This window comes from Lissotriton helveticus, chromosome 1_2 (genome assembly GCF_964261635.1).
Source record: "Lissotriton helveticus chromosome 1_2, aLisHel1.1, whole genome shotgun sequence".
Classification (NCBI taxonomy): Eukaryota; Metazoa; Chordata; class Amphibia; order Caudata; family Salamandridae; genus Lissotriton; species Lissotriton helveticus.
In genome coordinates this window covers 6877026-6896586 of record NC_136058.1, presented here as the reverse complement: position 1 = coordinate 6896586, position 19561 = coordinate 6877026, and the positions used below count along the sequence as shown (strand labels likewise).

The 19561-nt window shown below is 42.7% G+C and overlaps 1 protein-coding gene across 1 annotated transcript in view; it reads left to right on the top strand.

The window, feature by feature from the left end:
- EEIG2 (EEIG family member 2) overlaps window positions 1-19561 on the top strand; it is a 494462-nt gene that overhangs the window by 228740 nt on the left and 246161 nt on the right. Inside the window, exon 5 of the mRNA XM_078668430.1 lies at window positions 1528-1574. Within this exon, the coding sequence (XP_078524556.1) occupies window positions 1528-1574 (47 nt within the window). The remainder of the gene's footprint in view (window positions 1-1527; window positions 1575-19561) is intronic.

Here is a 19561-nt window from a genome sequence, read left to right as displayed (position 1 = left end):
TGAATTCATACTTGTCCCGCTTTTGTTACTACATAATTCAATAAGCAATATTTGGGATTGGCAATTTCCCTTTGGGAGCGTCATGCTACAGTGGACTCACTTTAGTATCCTGTGGTCATGAGGTGTTAGATTTAAGCCTCACTTTTTGGATTCCTTTGCGATTCACTTCTAGATTCTCAACTGTCCTCTTTCAAACCAGTTTGAATGCACGCAGAAAAGTTTTCAACAAGCTGATCCCCATTGGGAGAAGCCCAATGGCATCTATCTCGCAGTCGAATACTTGCCTCCTGGCCCTTCCCTGTGACCCGTGCAAATACCGTGCAGATCTGGAAATGCTAATGCTTGAGTAACTGATCAGCTTGTATTAATGTTGGTTTGCTCATTCTTCGTAAAGGTCTGCAGAACCAGGAACGTTGAGGCTCTGTCTGAGCTTGTGGCTAATGCCCCTTTCTCTTTGTACCCCTTCAGTATCACAGTCCTTATTATCTGAGAAAAACATACGCTAGGCACCTAATTAAACATATTCGAACATTTGCGGAGTTAAAAAAAAACGTCCTTGCTCCACTGTTTTCCATGAACTCCTCCTCTAAAAATCGATTGTATAAAACTGGGCTTTCTTCGAGGATGCTTCTGTTTTGTTTCTTCCTGTGGGTGCAAGCGCTAGGCTGCTAATGAAGTAGATTCATTCATCATTTCTGTTTTTCGTCACAGTAGGGTGTTAGATGGTGGACCTCTTTATAAGCGTACTCCAGGCCCTTCAAAGCCGGTCATTGCAATGATGAAGGTGCACATGGGCATCCATCTTTTACTCTGTGAACTCCGCCTTCCCTGTCGCCCAGTATCCTCCTCACCCACAAACCTCTCTTTCTGCCTGAAGCCACACAACATCCTCTACTTACCAATGTAGAAGATATCAGCAGAGACCATTTTTGCAGGTCTACGTGCAGATTGTGGTTGCACCAGGAGCAGAGTGAGGAAGATCCTGACTGCTTCTTTCAGTGCAGCAGAATATTTTCCGCTCTCTTGTTAGGTCCAGTATTTATACAACTTCGAGACAGTACCTTTATGGATAACAGAAGAAGCTGAGAAGCATGGAGTAAGCGGGAGAATGGGTTTATGCAAAGACAGGGTTTCTGACACATGATGGAAGGTGGTTATGGGGTGAGTAAGGTAGTGAGTGGTCACCATATATTTACGCTAACAGCGTGTTGTTTTTCTTGGCTGATCTACTGTTCTGTTCATAATAAACGACATGCAGCGCAGTAAAGAGGCACATTCTGTGCCTTGTTGAATATACAATCCTGGAAGGAATTGCTTGCCGTTTTGCAAATCACATCACAAGTAACAATTATTTTTATTGGAGAGGGCATATTCCTTTTTGATTTGCACAACATTGCAACATTATAGTTAATATTTTGTGTATGTATATAGTAACTTGTTTATAAATGCATTTTATCTCCTGTGACTTGCTCTGATATCTGACTTGGATTTATTTTTTCTCTTTATTTTCTTTTCTGTTATCTCTAGGTTGTGATTAGCATGCAACTCATGTCTGGTGACCCATGTTTTAAGACGTAAGTGTTTATCTTCTTTCTGTGGTTCTTTGTAGAACTGTTTGATTTAAAATGGTCCCGTATTGTGCCAGAATTCCTGATATTGTGGACTGTTATTGTACATTCAAATTTTGATATTAAGTGAATTGTGTCATTTGAAACCCAAATTACGTATGTTAATAAATACTTCAAAATATTGCATTCATATAGGAGTATGGTTAAACAAGGCAATAGAGAAACTGTTTTAATCAAGACTCAGAATTCCCATATTTTTTTGCTCCTAATACATTAAAGACAACGTTTGATTGGTTTTAATTAAATGTTACCTCTCCCTGTCTCAAAAGCAGAAATGGATTGTTCTTTGCAAAGACTGAATGTTATTATAGACTGTGCACCGCAGATACAATATTCCTGATGAAATGGACTAAGAGAGGAAGAGGCAAGTCACTGACTTGGTAAACTCACACAAAAGCTTATAGGTTCTGCCAGAGAAAGCAGCTTGATCATAACAACAGCGTAAAGCTACCTAAGTCTAACAGTGATACAGTGACGAGAAGTGTGATTCTAGCACCTTTCCGTCCAGCAATGATACAGTTCATGCTTGGACACGCTAAGAAGAAATTGGAAAGTAGTCGCACACCTGTGCTGTTATATTGATTAACATGGACATGTTAAGACAGAGTGACTGAGGTTCTACTGACTGTAAGAAATTGAAATTAGGTCTGAAACATACAACAAAGACACTGAGTCTGAAAAAATGCAGCCCATCTCTTTTGGGGGATGCAGTACTGCCGAAAGACATTACTGTGGCCACCGAAAGTAGATTTCATTACAGAGGAACATTCCAGACCCAAGGGTCAGAATTAATATTTGTAGGGATATCAAGTATGTATTTTTTCTCTTCTAGACTAATTGCTGATCTCAAGAGCTGAAGGCAATCGTTTTGCTACTCTGTCAGCTGTACAGTACCTTGAAATGTCTGCAATACCTTGACATTAATTTAAAGGGGGTAGTAGTGAAAGCAGTGTTTTTTGTTATTTTAATTGGCTCTGAAGCCTAGTACAATGCATATCTAGACTATCTTTGAATATCAAGTGCATTGAAAATTAGCAACTGAATTGCAAAGCTCTCTCCAAGGTTACATTCCACTATGTCAGCTCCATATCGCTGCCCCTCAGTTTCTCTGCTGACATGTGCTTCTTACTCCAGAGTTAGGCTACTCAGCATGCATCTGTGCCTTGTTCAAATTGTTTGGTTTGGATTTAAGAGGGGTTGAATGTGAAAGTGGTCGCACGAACAAAGCCTCAAGGGCTCTACTTTGAGAGATACATTCCATGTTGTCGAGTTCAGAGCTTGATGATAAGATTGCTGTCACCGGTGGAGAGGAGCGGACATCTTAATCTTCTAGTGGATGTCAATGCACCATCTTCCCCTCAGGAGTATAAGAACAACATTTGGAAGGAATGCACTGAGGGAGTTCTCCTCGCATTCCTACCTGGTGACTAAAAACAGAGTTGCTACTAGATTTAGCATTCTAGGGCAAATCAAGAAGCCACCCAAAAACTGCTTTGTCGACAGTGAGGGCCCGCCAGCAGATTGTTGACTCTCCGGAACTCCTTCACTGCCACATCCTGCTTCTACGGCTTGTGGATTTTGATGGCCACTAATAGGGAAGTCATTAATTAAGGACACAAGTCCAGTGTAGTAGCCAGGAAAAGCAGATAAATCCTATCCATACTGAGAGTTGCTAAGTCGGCTGCCCTACTGGGGTTATTAATGTGGACAAGAACATTTACTGGAATAGCAAAATAGATGGCATGATGAGACTGAGCGCTTCTCTGTCGTATACTACTCCTGCAAGGTCTTAGAATAACTTTGGATGTATACCAATCGTATAAATAAATAAAAAAGTGAGGCAGCTTTTGTACCTTGGCTTGGCTGGACAGTGGAGTTAAATGTCTCAAAATCATTTTGGAAATCTCTTAGAACAAGATGAGTGCAAAATCAGGAGTTAAATGAGTGGGTGATCATTAAATCTGGACCTACTAAGACATAAACTAAACTAGTTTCTGAACCCAATGAATGAAGTATGATAGTACACTATCTCTTTTCCTATTATATTTATTACTGATCTTGGTGATATTGTTTGAACCCTAGATAATGACCCACTCAAATGTGCAGGGGCTAAGCTGCTGACGCTGCTCTATGCCAGTGATGCTGCCTTTTAAAGCCATGACGCTTAGTTCTTTGTGATCGGATCTTTCTCTAGCAACATCTGATCCTTCTCTAGCAACATTGATATAATATGTTTTTTAGGTTCTTTTAGACGCAAGGTACCCCTTCGTTTCTCGCACATTTTGTAGGGATTGGTCTTGCGCTGTCTCCCCTCCGTCCCTGATGATATTGGGGAGACTCTTACTCAGCTACTCCAAGATGGCTGCTAAATTGCTGATTCGCTGTGGCATGGATACCACAGATTCTGTCAGGCAAGCCATGGCTCTCTCGGTAGCTCTTCGCCAGCGTGCTTGGCTACACACTGTTTATGGTGGATACCTTGATGTACATGGCTTTCGATGGTCAACATTTGTTTGGCTTTCAAGCTTACTCCACTTTACGCCGTTTTTGGGACTTTCTGGGTGGATGAAATCTTAATCCCTGATTGCTATAATGTCTGTTCCTCTTTTTCCCCTATACTGAGCTTGTAAAGGGTATGGCCACTTGGCTTTTCTTTTACATGAGACCCATTTTGGAACGATGCTGTTATTTTTTTCTTTCATACTTTACCTATGAGTGGCACACAGTGAGGTGCTTCTGCGTCCTGCAGGTATTTTTAATTGCTACCAGACCTGTCAAGGACTAGCATTGGTCCCAACTATTGGGGCACATTTTATTTTTAGGGCCCTATTGGCTTCAACGCCTGTTGATGCAAGATGGTATTTTGTTGTTTTCTACCAAGGTCCCATTGAGCTGTTCTGCTTGTCTTGTGTGGGTGCACAGTTGCCTTGTCCCTTGTCCCCTAGGGTACTTTGTTGGCATGTTCTGCAGGCATCCCTTCATATGTTAATGGCACTATGGTATCCCCCTATAGGGGACGTCACATTCTATGTTTGGTAGGATGGTGCATGGAGTTTATCCTTGCTCTTTTCCTTGCACCTTATTTGGTGCCCTTATTTCCTAACAGATGCACGGAAAGAGGGTATACTTCTTGACCTAGGGTAGATTGTCAGCTCTTGCCCAAGGCGATGTTCTTTCTTTTCTTTGCGGCTTAGCGCCTCTTTGTGCTAGCTCTCGTTCTACACGGGTACAAAGGACTCTTGTCATTTCTTCTTCTTTCAAGATTCCTTGTGGATGTACCTTAACTGTATCTTGGCGTGGGTGGTTTACTCTGCCTACTCTTTCTCTTCAATGCCACTGCGTGGTCTGTTTTTATTCTGCTTCTGTCCTGCGCGAAGCAGTTATTGCTGTTCACTTTGGGCAAGGTTTTTGTGTTTTTTGGGAATTATTCCCATGACCCTTCCCAAACCAACCCCAACCCTTAGTTATTAACTGTTTTTTCTTCTTGAACGTGTGTCCCTTGACTACCCTCCCTTGGGTTGGTTGGTTGGTTGGTTCGTACGTAGGTTTGGTACTCCTTTTGGATTTTTCCGGTGGCATTTCTTTCCCTTCTCGTGGGCGAGGATACATTTCCAACTCCTTGTGGGTTCTTTATTCCTTGGACTTATGAGTGGGAAAATATAGCTCTCCGGTGACACCAAGATCCTCACTTTTGATGCCACAGAAACTGTTGGCTGGATACAGGTTGTCCCGTGGACACTGGAGATTTCCTTTTGCTTGTAAATTCTTCTCTCCTTTACTCCCTTGAGGTTCTTTCTCATCCATAGTCGTGGTATACTATGGGTTTCTTGTTGTGTTTCAGTTATACTGTCTGATCCTTTTTATGGGTCCTGTTTTCTATGACAGCATTTCTTTTGTGGCGTCCGCACTTTTTACACTGTGTGTGCTGCCACTCTGTTGGCTACTTCAGTTCTTCTACTGATCAGTAGGTTTTGGATCTCTGCGTGTTGTTGGTCTTCCCACATGTATTATTCCACAGCTTCAACCAGTCCCTCATCTGCCTGATATAATTTATTTTCTAAGATGGCGACTGCTAGTCTAAATAGGCTTCCCTGTGCCTGCCTTTCTTCAACTTGCTTTTTTACAGTCCCAGATAGAGGTCTTTGTTGCCCTATTCTAGCAAGTTTTTTTTCACCTGCTGCTTTCCCTGTCTGTCATCTTTCAACCGCCTTATTGTCGCCATTCAGTCAGTAGTGTTGTCTTGTGGTCGATTGCTTTTCTTTTGATTGCGGTGTCTAATATCTTCCACTTCCTCTATTCTTTTATGCGGTCCCGTATGGCTGTTGCTGGCCTGCCACTATCACATCTCGGCCACTGTTGTGCACGATCTATGTGCCCTTCTTGGGTATATTTTATTGTACATTGTATATGGTGCATATCTATGTATTTAAATGTATTATACATATCTGTCCATTTTTTTAATCTTTATCTCTATAGACAGTCATGTTATGCTAACTTATTAGGGCGGGGTACGGTGTTGCTTACATTGCTGCGTCTTTCCTCGTGTCCCACAGGGCCTTCACTTGTCGTTGCTTTGTAATCGCAAACCTTCCTCCTCTGTGGTTCCCCGTTACATGGTCCCAGAGGGTTCACTTTTCTCAGTGTTTTCTATGACTGTGGATGGTCTATGGTCGTCCTTGTAATTTTGGTTTGTCAATCTGTCTTGCAGTTTGGATGCTGCTTTTGCATCGCAAGTGCCTATAGCAAGGAGCTTGGACTCGGTGGTCTTAGCCATTTTCCTGGTCCTTCAGTCCCACCCGTTAATGGTCCGGTTACCATTGGGGATGCTCTATGGTGTTGTCATTTTCTCAAGTGTTCTTCGAACCCATCTTTATTCTTCTGCCGGATGGTGTCTTTCCCCATTTTATTCTCAGATATTTCTGGTGTGCAGTCTTTTCCCTCACCTACCCTTCCGACAGCCGGTCACTCTATCTCTCGCTTTAGGGCTGGCTAGTCCTAGTCCGGGATCTTTCACAGACCAGTTTGCAGACCAACCTCCAGGAGATGGTATTGCTTGGGTACCTATTTCAAAGGTAAGGAATCTGTGGCTAGACGTGTCCATCAGATGAATAAGTTACTTACCTTGTGTAACCCCTTATCTAGTAGAGATAAGAACTAGCTGCAGATTTCTTACCAGTTTGCCCTCCCCGGCTCTGTTTACTAAGTTGTCCTTTCCAGATCTCTTCTGGCATTCTCGCACCTTACAGGTTAAAAACCTAGCAGTTTCAATAAGTGGTTCCACATTTTTGCACGGAAAGTGGAAACATAAGAAACTGAGATTAGGAGAGGGCTTATATGGACTCTGCTGATGTCACATCTGGTGGACGGCATCGCTACGTAGTTGCTCGAGGCCTTCTACTGATGCTCCGAGATACTGCTGTAGAAAAGATTTCCGGATCCAGTCTGGTGCCTGGGGATAATTCAAACGGAGGGAATCTGCTGCTAGATCCTGTCTCTACCAGATAAGGCGTTACAGAAGGTAAGTAACTTATTCAAATGCAAATCACAAGTAAGTTTAATAAGTACAGCAATACAGTAGGTAAGCTGGAATATCTTAGTAGGTTAAGGCGCAACTGAATGAGATATAGAATTGTGATAGCCACAACAATACAAAAATAAATTAAAGCAAACATGTGTTCCATAAAGAAACTTCCTTTCTCTGTTACAAACATAAGTCAATAAGGGGTCATCTATCGATGGTCTCTAATAGCAGGTGTCAGCATGATCTGACTACAGTAGAAGTCTTTGGCAAATGTAAAAACGTGTGTAGCATAAACCTTCACACTTGCAAGAATAGGGCAAACAGAGAGGATGCCTTTAACTCTGTGAACACCAATTTATAAGTAACTGGAGATTCTGAAACGTCCTTATCTCCTCCACACCACCAGGGACGAATCAAATCATTACTTAAGTGCATCTGCAATATCGCCTCAGTTTCCCAACACATTGAACTGGGACTGCAGTTCTCCGCCTTGAACATCTTGCCATCTTGGTACATGATGAACTGAAGGCCTCTTTCGACCTTCATTTCTCCACGGTATCTGACAGGTCTTCCCTCCCCTCTTGTTCAGCAGTCTAATGCAAACAAAAATCCTTCTCTAACTAACGAAATAATAAATGTGCAAAAAAAAAAGGAAAACATGCTGGCAAAGCAAAATGCATTCCCACTGAGCCTGTAATCAGGCTAACTTTAATTAAGCATTTTATACACACTTTGAATACATGTTTATACATGCACAAGTGTAACTTGAAGAATAAATGTAAAACATGAGTAAAGAGTACATTTTTACAAATGCAAATATAACTTGAAGTGTAAAACCTGACTAAAGAATGCATGCTTACACGTTTAAACTGAACATTAATGTACACATGTATAAATCTCTAGTCTCTGCAGTGAATACATTTCATTAATACGTTTAAATGTTTCATACACATAAACGAAGTTAAGGCACTCAGTAAATATAATGTCAAATGCATGTATATAATTGCATGTTCGAGGTATATGAGCTGCAGATTGCACACTGTGCATAGATCACCACCTAGTGTTGGGCCCGGATGTTTGCAGTTTGTTTTTGTCTTGAAAAGTTCTTTGGAAGTCACAAGATGGGTGGCTACTCCTCTGGACCATACTGAGCATGGACATCGGCTCCATCCTCAGATTGTTTTTTTCCGCCCTCGGGCTCGGATGTGTTTCCTGTGCTCCGGTTTGGAAACAAATTTCCTTCGGCGCGCAATCCTCACCCAGTTCGACGGTATTGTTCCGATCACGCTCCACATCGATGCGATTCTTCACCACTTCGAAGTCTTCGATTCCTGTCGTCGACGAAGGCCTTCGGGCCTACCTGGGCCTTACTCTCTGGCTCATGGAAAGGACTCCATTCCAGAATTGTCCACAATGTGGGTTGAGGTTTCCCCACACCGATCGACATGAGGTGTGTAACCTCTGCTTCTCACGGGAGTACGAGGCCAAAGACTGTTCCGCCTGTGCCTGTTTCCGCTCCAAAAAGAAGATTCGGGACCGACGAGCTCGAAGAACAATGGCTCGCTCGTCAGCGTCGATTCCCGACGACATCTTTGCAGAGGGCGTCGACGTGCCAGAACACCAGCAGGCCAAAGAAAGTGACAGCTCCTCTGATGCCAAAGACTCAGATGTTGAGGACATCACTCGAGCTCAACAGGTCGTAAGTAAGACCGTCGACCCCAACCCTTCCTCGACACCCTCAAAAAAGCCATCAGACAGGTGGGTGCGACAAATTATTCAGTCAGGTTACTGTCTAGATCTAACATCTACCCCCTCCAAACATACCACCCAAACAGCGCCCAATGTCACAAGAACATCTATCACTCCTAAGGCAAGAAGTAATATCTTTGCTAGCAAAAAAGGGCAATAGGACCAGTTCCTCTACACCAACAAAACAAGGGGGTAGTATCCCAAAAAAGGATGGCTCTCTAAGGCCTATTCTGGACCTCAGACCGCTAAACATATACATCCAGTCAGACCATTTTCACATGGTCACACTCCAACAAGTCCTTCCTCTCCTATTAAACGATATCCTTGGTACTCTAGATCTCAAGGACGCATACTTCCACATTCCCATTCACAAAGCTAATAGAAAGTATCTCAGATTTGTAATAGACGGGCAGCACTATCAATAAAAAAGTACTCCCATTCGGGGTCACTACAGCACCAAGAGTATTCACCAAGTGCCTAGCAGCAGTGGAGGCACATTTACGAAGACAGCACATCCACGTCTTCCCGTACCTCGACGGCTGGCTCATAAAAGCCAGCTCATACAACCAGTGTGTAGAACACACCCATGCCACAATCCAACTGCTCCACAACTTGGGGTTCACAATAAACCACACCAAGTCTTATCTGCAACCATCCAAAGTACAACAGTACCTCGGTGCCACAATAAACACCTCAACAGCGCTAGCTTATCCCACTCCAATAAGGATAGCCGGCATGCAAACTCTTCTCACAAAGTTTCAGCCACAACACTCCCTTCCAGCACGAGTGTGTTATGCAGCTTATAGGATGATGGCCTCTTGCATTTTCATAGTGCCCCATGCAAGACTTCAAATGCGTCCTCTCCAAGAGTGCTTATCACGTTAACGGAACCAGGCTCAAGGTCAATTAACAGACCTAGTGTTGGTAGACGGTCGGACTCATCGCTCTCTGCAGTGGTTGAACACCAAAAACCTTTCCAAGGACGACCGTTCCTAGGGCCAGTTCCTCAGATAATCTTGACAGCTGACGCATCGTTCTCCGGCTGGGGGGCCCACCTACTGCAACACACCACGCAAAGCAGGTAGGTGGACACCGCAACAAAAGTTACTCCACATCAATCATCTGGAGTTACTAGCTATATTCCTAGCACTGAAAGCTTTTCAACAGCAAATATCAAACAAAGCTGTGTTAGTCCGCACGGACAACATGACAGCCATGTATTACATACAGAAACCTGGAGGAACACACTCCCTTCAACTCTCTCAGCTAGCACAGAACATATGGTGGTGGGCTATACCTCAAAACATATTCCTCTTAGCCCAGCATGTCCCAGGAGTTCAAAATACCATAGTAGATCTGTTAAGTCGTCCGACATAACAGAGCCACGAGTGGGAACTTCATCCGACAGTTCTTCAACCATTCTTTCAGATGTGGCGACAACCTCAGATAGACCTCTTTGCCACCCACGAAAACGCAAAATGCCGAAGCTTCGCCACCAGATATCCACACCCACTGTCCAAAGGCAATGCGATATGGATCAACTGGTCAAACAAATTTGCGTACGCTTTTCCACCTCTACCACTCATGCCACTAGTAGTACGCAAACTACAGCAGCATTCTCTGACCCTCATCCTAGTTGCTCCAACGTGGGCCAGACAGCCGTAGTACACCACACTGCTACAACTGTCTGTAGTGCCACACCAAAAACTATACCTTTCTCCACGCCTTTTAACACAGAACCGTGGAGAGATCAAGCACCCGGACCCAGCTCAGCTCAGCTCAACCTTGCGATCTGGCTCCTGATATCCTAGAATTTGGATATCTTAACCTTCCTCTAGACTGCATCAATGTTATAAAAGAAGCTAGACGCCCAACCACTAGAGCCTGCTATGCAGCTAAGTGGAATTGTTTTGTAATATATTGTCACAACAACAATATTAATCCTTTAGACGTGTCTATTCAACACATCATATGATACTTACTGCACCTCCAAAGATGTAACTTAGCCTACACATCTATTAGGCTACATCTTGCAGTTATAGCAGCATATCTTCAAAACAGACAGCATCTATCTTTCTTCAGAGTGCCTGTTATTAAAGCCTTTATGGAAGTCCTTAAGAGAATAATTCCTCCCAGAGTACCACCTACACCAGTGTGAAATTTAAACATTGTTCTCACACGGCTAATGGGACCTTCCTTCGAACCTTTACATAATAAATGTGAACTACAATTTTTAACATGGAAGGTTGCGTTCCTAGTAGCTAATACTTCTCTACGGAGAGTTAGTGAACTACAAGCACTAACCATTCAAGAACCTTTCTTGCAAATGCATCAGAATAAGGTTGTTTTCTGTACTAATCCAAAATTTCTACCCAAGGTAATTGCTCCCTTCCACCTCAATCAATCTGTGGAACTGCCAGTTTTCTTCTCGCAACCACAAACAGTAGCAGAAAGGGCTCGTCCTACTCTAGATGTCAAAAGAGCATTGCTATACTACATTGAGAGAACACAACCTTTTCGTAAAACCAAACAACTTTTTGTGTCTTTCTCGCCACCACACAGGGGTAATTGCATATCAAACTCTGGGATAGCTAGATGGATTGTCAAATGCATACAAATTTGCTACCACAAAGCTAAACAAACGTTATCTGTTCCTCCTAAAGCCCATTCCACAAGAAAAATAGGGGCTTCAGTGGTATTTTTAGGGAACATTCCCCTAGATGACATCTGCAGAGCAGCTACATGGTGTACACCGCACACATTCACAAAACACTATTGTGTAGATGTACAAACAAAGCAACAAGCTAATGTGGGCCAGGCTGTTCTCAAAACATTATTTCAAACTACTGCAACAGATAGGGGTGGTCGCCGCTAACGGTGGGTACTGCTATACAATCTATGCACAGTGTGCAATCTGCAGCTCATATGCCTCAAACGGAAAATGCTACTTACCAGTATGCATCTGTTCTTGGCATGTAGCACTGCAGAGTTGCACACGCTCACCCGCCTCCCCGGTTACCCTTGTCTGTTCCAGTATTCTCTTAATTAGATACAGTTTACACTGACATCCTTCCTTTTCTTGCAAAGCTCCATCATTTCCCTAATGGTGGAAAACAATCTGAGGATGGAACCGATGTCCATGCATAGTATGGTCCAGAGGAGGAGTCACCCATCTCGTGACTTCCAAAGAACTTTTCAGTACAAAAACAAACTGCAAACATCAGGGCCCAACACTAGGTGGCGATCTATGCACAGCGTGCAACTCTGCAGCTCTACATGCCAAGAACAGATGCATACTGGTAAGTAGCATTTTCCTTCTGTGACATATAAGGGTGAAGCCTAAATTGCGCTGCTCCACCGTATAATCTTAAGCTTCTATCAATCCTTCTTTTCATGTCAGTTCAGCCAGTGGCTCTCTTGCTCATATGAACTAGAGCGGGGACTGTGAATATCCTTGTTGCATTCCTCTTTCTACTGTCCATGCCATTGACATGATCTGGTGGCTTCTTACTCATGCAGCCTGGCATCCATAGAAAAAGTTAATCCAACTCAGTGATTCATTTTCAAATCCCATTTAGTCTAGAACCATGAACAAGAAAGTTAATTTTTCAGCATAAGCACTTTTCCATGTACCAAACTATCCCACTTCGCTCTAAATTGGCAAGTTCTGAGTTAAGATGGTCAGGATATGAACTATGTATACTTGACAAAAACCTTCAGTTTTCAGAAAAAAACTGCCATTTTCACATTCAGCAACACTTCATTTGTTTTGGTAAGTAAGTGCCCCACTGCACCATGTTTATGAGCTCCTTTCTAAACCTTAAACACCCCACTCATATAAAGGTGTAGCTACTAAGAATACCCCTTCAACAAGGTGCTCTAAAAAATGGTGCCCAGGGACCCATTATGATTTGGAGCTTATTGCGTCCTCATCAGGGATAGGACAAGCCAACTAAATACAATACAAAAAGAGAATGAGATACATTTATGTAAATATATCAAGCAACCAAGCAGTGCTCTTCAACGTTTTTCTACAGAAGCTAGTGGTGAGATAAGTCAAAAGAATACTTCTGTCTTTACGTTCAAGAATGTCTTTGCATTTGGGAGGTGATATGCATTTTAATGATTTAAAATCTCACTGATACCTCCTTAAGGTATAGCTTTGTAGATCTGGATTCTAGTTGTGTTGCAGCGTTTAGACAGAGTCTGTAAATGTGTAGGGATGTGTATTTGAAAATGTAATAATCTTCTGTATCAAGTCAATGTAAAACTAACTGCTGACCCCAGCAAACTCAAAAAATTACCGCCCATCCTGCTGCTCCCATTCTCTAAACTCCTGGAAAAAGCTGTCAACTGCCAGCTCTCTGAACACCTGGAAGAGAACTTACTCAATGCCTCCCAATCTGGGTTCTGCGCCAACCACAGCACCAAGACATCTCTGGTTGGCGAAATGGACGAAACCAGATCCCTCCTCTACTGAGAAGAGATGGTAGCCCTCATCCTCCTTCACCTCTCAGCAGCGTTTGACACGATTTCCTATCACACCCTCATTACCAGACTCCACTACATTGGTATACTAGGTAATACCCTCAAGTAGACCAAATCCTGTCTCACAAGGGGCACCCAGAGAATCTGCCTACCGCCCTTCACCTCCGAATAACAAGACCATCATCTGTCTTGTTCCCCAGGGGTCCTCCCTCATCCCCACCCTCTTCAATACCTACATGATACAGTTGGCTGACATTGTCCGCTCCCACGGACTCGCATCATCTCCTACGCAGATGACACCCAACTCATTTTCTCACTCACCGAGGACCATGCCACCACTAGATCTAACTTCAGGAACGCCATGACCAGCATCTCCGACTGTATGAGGTCCAACTGCCTGAAGTTGAACACTGACAAGACAGAAGTGCTCATCTTCGGAAACAATATCTCACAATGGTGGCCCACCGCACTCGGAGCCAACTCCTACCCCGGCAGACAACGCCCGTAACCTCAGCATTATCATTGAAAGCCAACTCAACAAAAAGCGACACTTCAGCGCAATATCCTGTGCATGCTCTGAAAGATGTTTAGATGGATCCCTGTCAACACCATTAGAACTGTAACACAAACCCTTATATACAGTCGACTTGACCACAGAAACACACTCTACACTGGAACCACCACACAGCTCCTCAAACGCCTCCAGGCTATACAGAACACTTCAGCCAGACTAATCCTAGACCTTCCCAAACGGACTAGCATCACCCTTCAACTCAAAAGCCTCAATTGGCTTCCAGTTGAGAAGAGATGTCAGCAGTTCAAGATAATGTCCCTTGCATACAACGCCCTCCACAACGTCAGCCCCAACTACATCAACCACCGCCTCACTTCCCACCAACTCGCCAGAAAACTCCACTCAGCCTTCTTTGCCCTTGCACACATTCCACACATTCGTCGAAGCCGCTGTGGGGGTCGTTCCATTTCCTGCCTCGACGCCAAGTCCTGGAGCTACCTTCCCCTCCACCTGTGACCTAGCCAAGCCTCACCATCTTCAGGAAAGGACTCAAAATCCCTGGGGTGATAAGCTGCGCTCCAGAAATGACTGACTGACCTGAAATGTTTGCGAAAAAGTGTGTGCAAGTATAAATAAATGGTATTTTGAGTTAGGTTTGTGGTCAGTATGTTGCTTTAATATTATTAGAAACCACAAATTATGGGGAATTACTAGTTTCTTGAATTTGAGCTACCTGGTGAAAAGAGCTTTGCTCACACTGCAATCCTGTTATGTGCCTCAGAATCCTTTTGATAGTACTGCAGTGGGCGTTGTGTTTTGTGAGGCCATGGAATAGAATCCAGCTCAGTGTTTTTTCTTCTCTTTTGTTAGCCATGATCATTAAAATTGTTTTTATGATATTGCAGCCTTCTATTCTTTGGCATCTTTGTGTGCCAAGCAAGCTGCTTCCGTTCTTCTGCTCTTTCCTTATGTTCCTATGCTTGAATGGTGATACTTTATTTATTACTGAATTCACGCACACATGACTATTGACCGAAGGAGATTTGCAAGAATTGTTGAAGTCTATAGATCTGGTTTAAAAATATTAAAGCATGCGACAACATGTTGCCACTTTTTAAAGTGACAGCTATTGACTTTGCCAGTGCTGTTGTAGCTGTGTTTGCTGTGGTTAATAGTAAGTGGTGTTAATGAAGTATGAGGCTATATCGCACCTCTTGTATGGGCCTTACCTATGGATGGCTGTGTTGTTTTGTGGATAATCTGTTTGTGTGTTGTGTAGTGTAGTTCCTATCATCCCAATAGGCTCTGCGCATTGGAATAATACCTACAGCAGTAAAGGCCTAGGCCAGACGTTAACTAGGTCTACTACTGTCGATACTAGACTTAAAGTTTTGGGTTTGCCAGCTTAGCTCAGAGTTCACTAGAAACTTTCTCGAATGTTCAAGGAGGACTTAACTTCCCTGATTAGACAAGAAGGGATTTAGTTTCTGACAACCATAGAACATGACAACTTTGCTCTCCCCTAATCAAGAGTAAATCTCGAGAGTCGTGTGAACAAAAGGCAATTTATTTTACTCAGTCAGTACGTGCATTCTTAGTCTCATCAGAATGTAGAGAAAAGGAAGAGACGGGCGTGTTCAATAAAAAGGTGTTATTTATTGATCAGTCTCTTTTCTCCTACAAGAGAAATGGATCGATATTATTGCAATACTTATAGCTAAGTAAAGTGCATACATTAAAAGCAATAGTATAAAATAATACTGTAAAAACATTGATATGGTTTCTAAGCCATAAGATGTTTTAAAATGAATAAAATATATTACATACACATATACATTTGACTAAACGTGCTCAACTGGTGTTTCTAGATACGCCTACCCCGTGTACCTGACCTAAGCCTAATACGTGGGCGGGAATAGAAAGTTACAGTTTAAGTTAAGTTTGTTTTTGCCAAGTGAATAACTAAAGAATTCTCTGCGAGGGGTTATTCAGTTCTGTACCTGGAAGTTAGGATGAATGAGGAATGGTATCTCTTTCTCTGGTCTCGATATTCCAGGCTGCCTGCGAGGGCTACCCAGAAACGCCGGTGCTGGATTCTCGGCAGGAGAAAGCAGCGCGTCTCTCAGCGCGTCAGAAAGGCGGGGCTGCTGCCAGCGGGGTCTGCTCTGCTCTTGGCTTCGGCAAGTATGGCTGCTCCGTCTCGTCACCACGCGTGTGTTTGCATAGGGCAAGATCGGTAATATTTATACCTTTAAGGTGCCGAGATTGACGTAAGGATGGACATAGATACGTCAATAAGGATGTCATACGACTTGCTCGTTAGCACATTCTTTTACTGAAGTTCTCGGTGAAATCAAAACAATGGCCGCAGGGTTTTGCCCAGGTTGTCATAGGTTTGATTTGTTATGAGAACTCTGTATGCCTTATCAGGGGCTGGAGGAATATCGCTTGTCTAATTAGATCGCAAGTGTTATGACCTAATCAGATAACACGTTCCTGTGCCGTAGTGTGACTGCGTCAGATAACGGTATCTGCATCATGGGGGTTTTCTGCCTCATGGGCTGACTGCTAGTTAACTTGTTGGTTTGTTTAACTAGAATAGGGTCAGGAATAGGGGGATTGATTCAGAACCTATAGGAATACATGACACCCACTCCACGCTAACTATGGACATATTTACTAATCTAGGCATAGTATAACATAGTACAACATACTATAGAGTAGTGTGTATACCTTACCACCCCAAAATACATAAATGCATTTTGAAATTCTTCAAATATACGGAAAAATTGCAGACATATATATTGTATGCACTCAAGCTATGGAATAATGCTAAAGTTAGCACGCATTTGTATACATTATTGCTTATTTGGTATATGAGAATTACACATGAAATGGTTTCTTAAATACAGAAAAAAGTTTCGAGACCATTCCATCACAGAATAAAATATTTGTGAACATACCAGCGGGCAGCTAAAGTCTATAAAGTATCTAAAAATAGAACTCTTAGTTCTTTAGGAATAGTTTCTTACTTTAAGCAGAAGATAAGTGTCCCGAAAAACCGAAAAAATGAATTGGGGCTTCTGAAAGAGTTGCTGTCCGTGAACTGGAGTGAAAAATAGTTCATGTGACTTTATTATTTAAAGTTGAAGGCCGAATTCAGGGAACGCCGTGTGCGAGCTTGCTCAAAAGTCTCTATTTCTGTTCGGGTGAGAACATCATATCATTTAGGCTTTCGAAAAAACTGTCAACAGCTTCCTGGGAAAGTTCTACTAACTCGGAAATAGGTGTAATCATGCATTCTTGTGCATGATTGTCTCCATTGACATTCTGATTCGCATTGCTGACAGAAGGTCGTACCTGTTCGATGCTGCTTTCATCTTGAACTTCACTACCCATCAATCGCAGTGGTGAAGCTTCCACGAATGCCGTCATCAGGATTGGTAGCCTTTGAGGGCAGCACAAAGCATGAACCTTGATCGGGCTCAACAATGTTTCTGCATCCATTGGCGCATCCGATTGTAGCGTCAGACAGGTGTCTAACACACATTCTTCTCCGCATAGCAGACACCTTAATACAGGTAAAACACATCTTTGCCACATTGGTCGAAATGATAGAAACCAAGTCATGTTCAGGTCTCTAAGCCGGGAGAGTCCCAGGATTTTTGATATCCGGTCCCGGTATCCAATGGCTAGGATTGTTTCTTCTCTTGTCGCCAGAGTTTTGTCTGTGACATGGGTTGCCATAACGAAAAATAAGGACTAAGAATAGGATTCCTGCAATTAGTCCCAAGATCAGGGGAAGTCCGCCAAAAATCGAATGGACGAAATCTGGAAAAATACCCAGTATGGCTTTGAATGGTGTTAATGCCATCGAAAATACTGTCTTAAATACCTTTGAGACCCCATTGGTATCAGAAATATTTAAGATTTCATTCAGGATTTCCGCGAAATGTACGGGGGAATTAGTTGATAATAATGTATGTATCTCTGCAGTCGTCCTTGCGACTTGTAGATCATACGTTTCTTTTGATGACGAGAGCCTGGTAGGCGTCTGAAGAAGCACTGTTTTCATTCTGCTTAAAGTATCTATTCGAATAGAAGTAATTTTCAAATCGGGCCATGCCCTTGCCTCCCTGTCTGGGAAGGAGCTGGGGAACAACGAGCGTCCACAGCACTTGACCTTCGCAGTGGTAGTTACTAGATAAGGAGTCCCGGGCATAAGACTACAACATCTGCGATCTACAATAAGAATGTAACTCCCATTATAGAGTCTTTGAAAGAATGGTTCTATTTCTGTTGCAGGTGCGTCTTGCTGGTGACATGAAAGGTTGTATGAATTCCCTTCACAGGCTCCATGCAAACTAATTCCGTTACACAGAAGTGTGCCACTTAGTGACATCGCACAATTGTTGCCACTAAGAAACACTTTCTGTCCTTTATTACTGACACATGCATGTGAATAGGGCAGGTTCCAAGTTGTTTTAAGGTACCCCTTTCCCAATTTCTCGTACATGCCAGCCTGTATATATTTTTGGCAGTATTGAAACCTGAAGGTTGAGATTGGAATATTTATTATCCCATGTATTATCCATTCACTGACAGGTCGTTCTGACATTGTCACTGGTAATCTCTCAAGTTTCTCAATGCTCAGGATTGTATAATCAGCACCCTTTTGTGCCATACTGATTTGTCTATCAGTAAGGTTAAAGATTTGGAATAGTGACGTTGTGTTGATTAAACGCCAAGGCACATAGCCTGAACGCAGATTTTGTAACGTCCAGCCAAGCTGTACAATAGAACGCAACTGTGACTGACCGTGTTGTAATAACAGTAAGTCTTGCGATAATATGTCGATTGCTGAAGACACAATGCTGTCCAAAGAAAAAATTCTGGAGGACAGAGTCATTAACCCATTGTCCACTACAGAAAGTGATTTTTCCAAATTAATACGGTCAATTTCCCGTATTCTCTCTGCTGTTTCAATTTGAGTAACCTTCCAGGCCTCATTGTATGCTGCATATACAGAGGCTGCTATGAAACGCTTTTGACGCTGTTTGCGTGGTCCCAAAGTGAAATCACGCAAGTCAGCACCATCAGTAAGTAAAGTTAGGTGTTGCTTAATTTCTGCCAGTGTGGAAGTTTGTAGCCATTGAAGGCATAATTTGCCCACACTGTAGGTTGTTATTATCCCTGGGTGATGTCTTTGGGGATATCTAGGGTCTGGCCTGGTCATTTTGAACCCCTGTGTTTTGTTCAGGAATCTGTCTTGACAGTTATTAGTATCTGTGGGCCAGATCAACCACTGTTTCCAATCAGGATGTGTTCTGTTTTGGTTTAATATATGGTTTACGTCTATCTCTTCATCTGTAGAAGTGTTGCTAAACATTGTTGGTTTCGGAATAGACGGTTTAATTAAATCTTTGATTTTGGCTAGGCCAAGACAGGTGGTTTGTTGAACAGTGTCATTTAAAAATATCATTTGTTCTGGGATCATGCAGGCTCTAAACAAAGCTTCTATACCCTGTACTTGCCATTCTTTTGTACCCCAAACACTTTTCAATTCAACATTTTTGTCCCAATAATCAAAACCAAAAGTATTCATTTGTTCAAAGAATGAGTCTGAATATATCAATGTTGTGTTGGTTATCATGGTCTTGG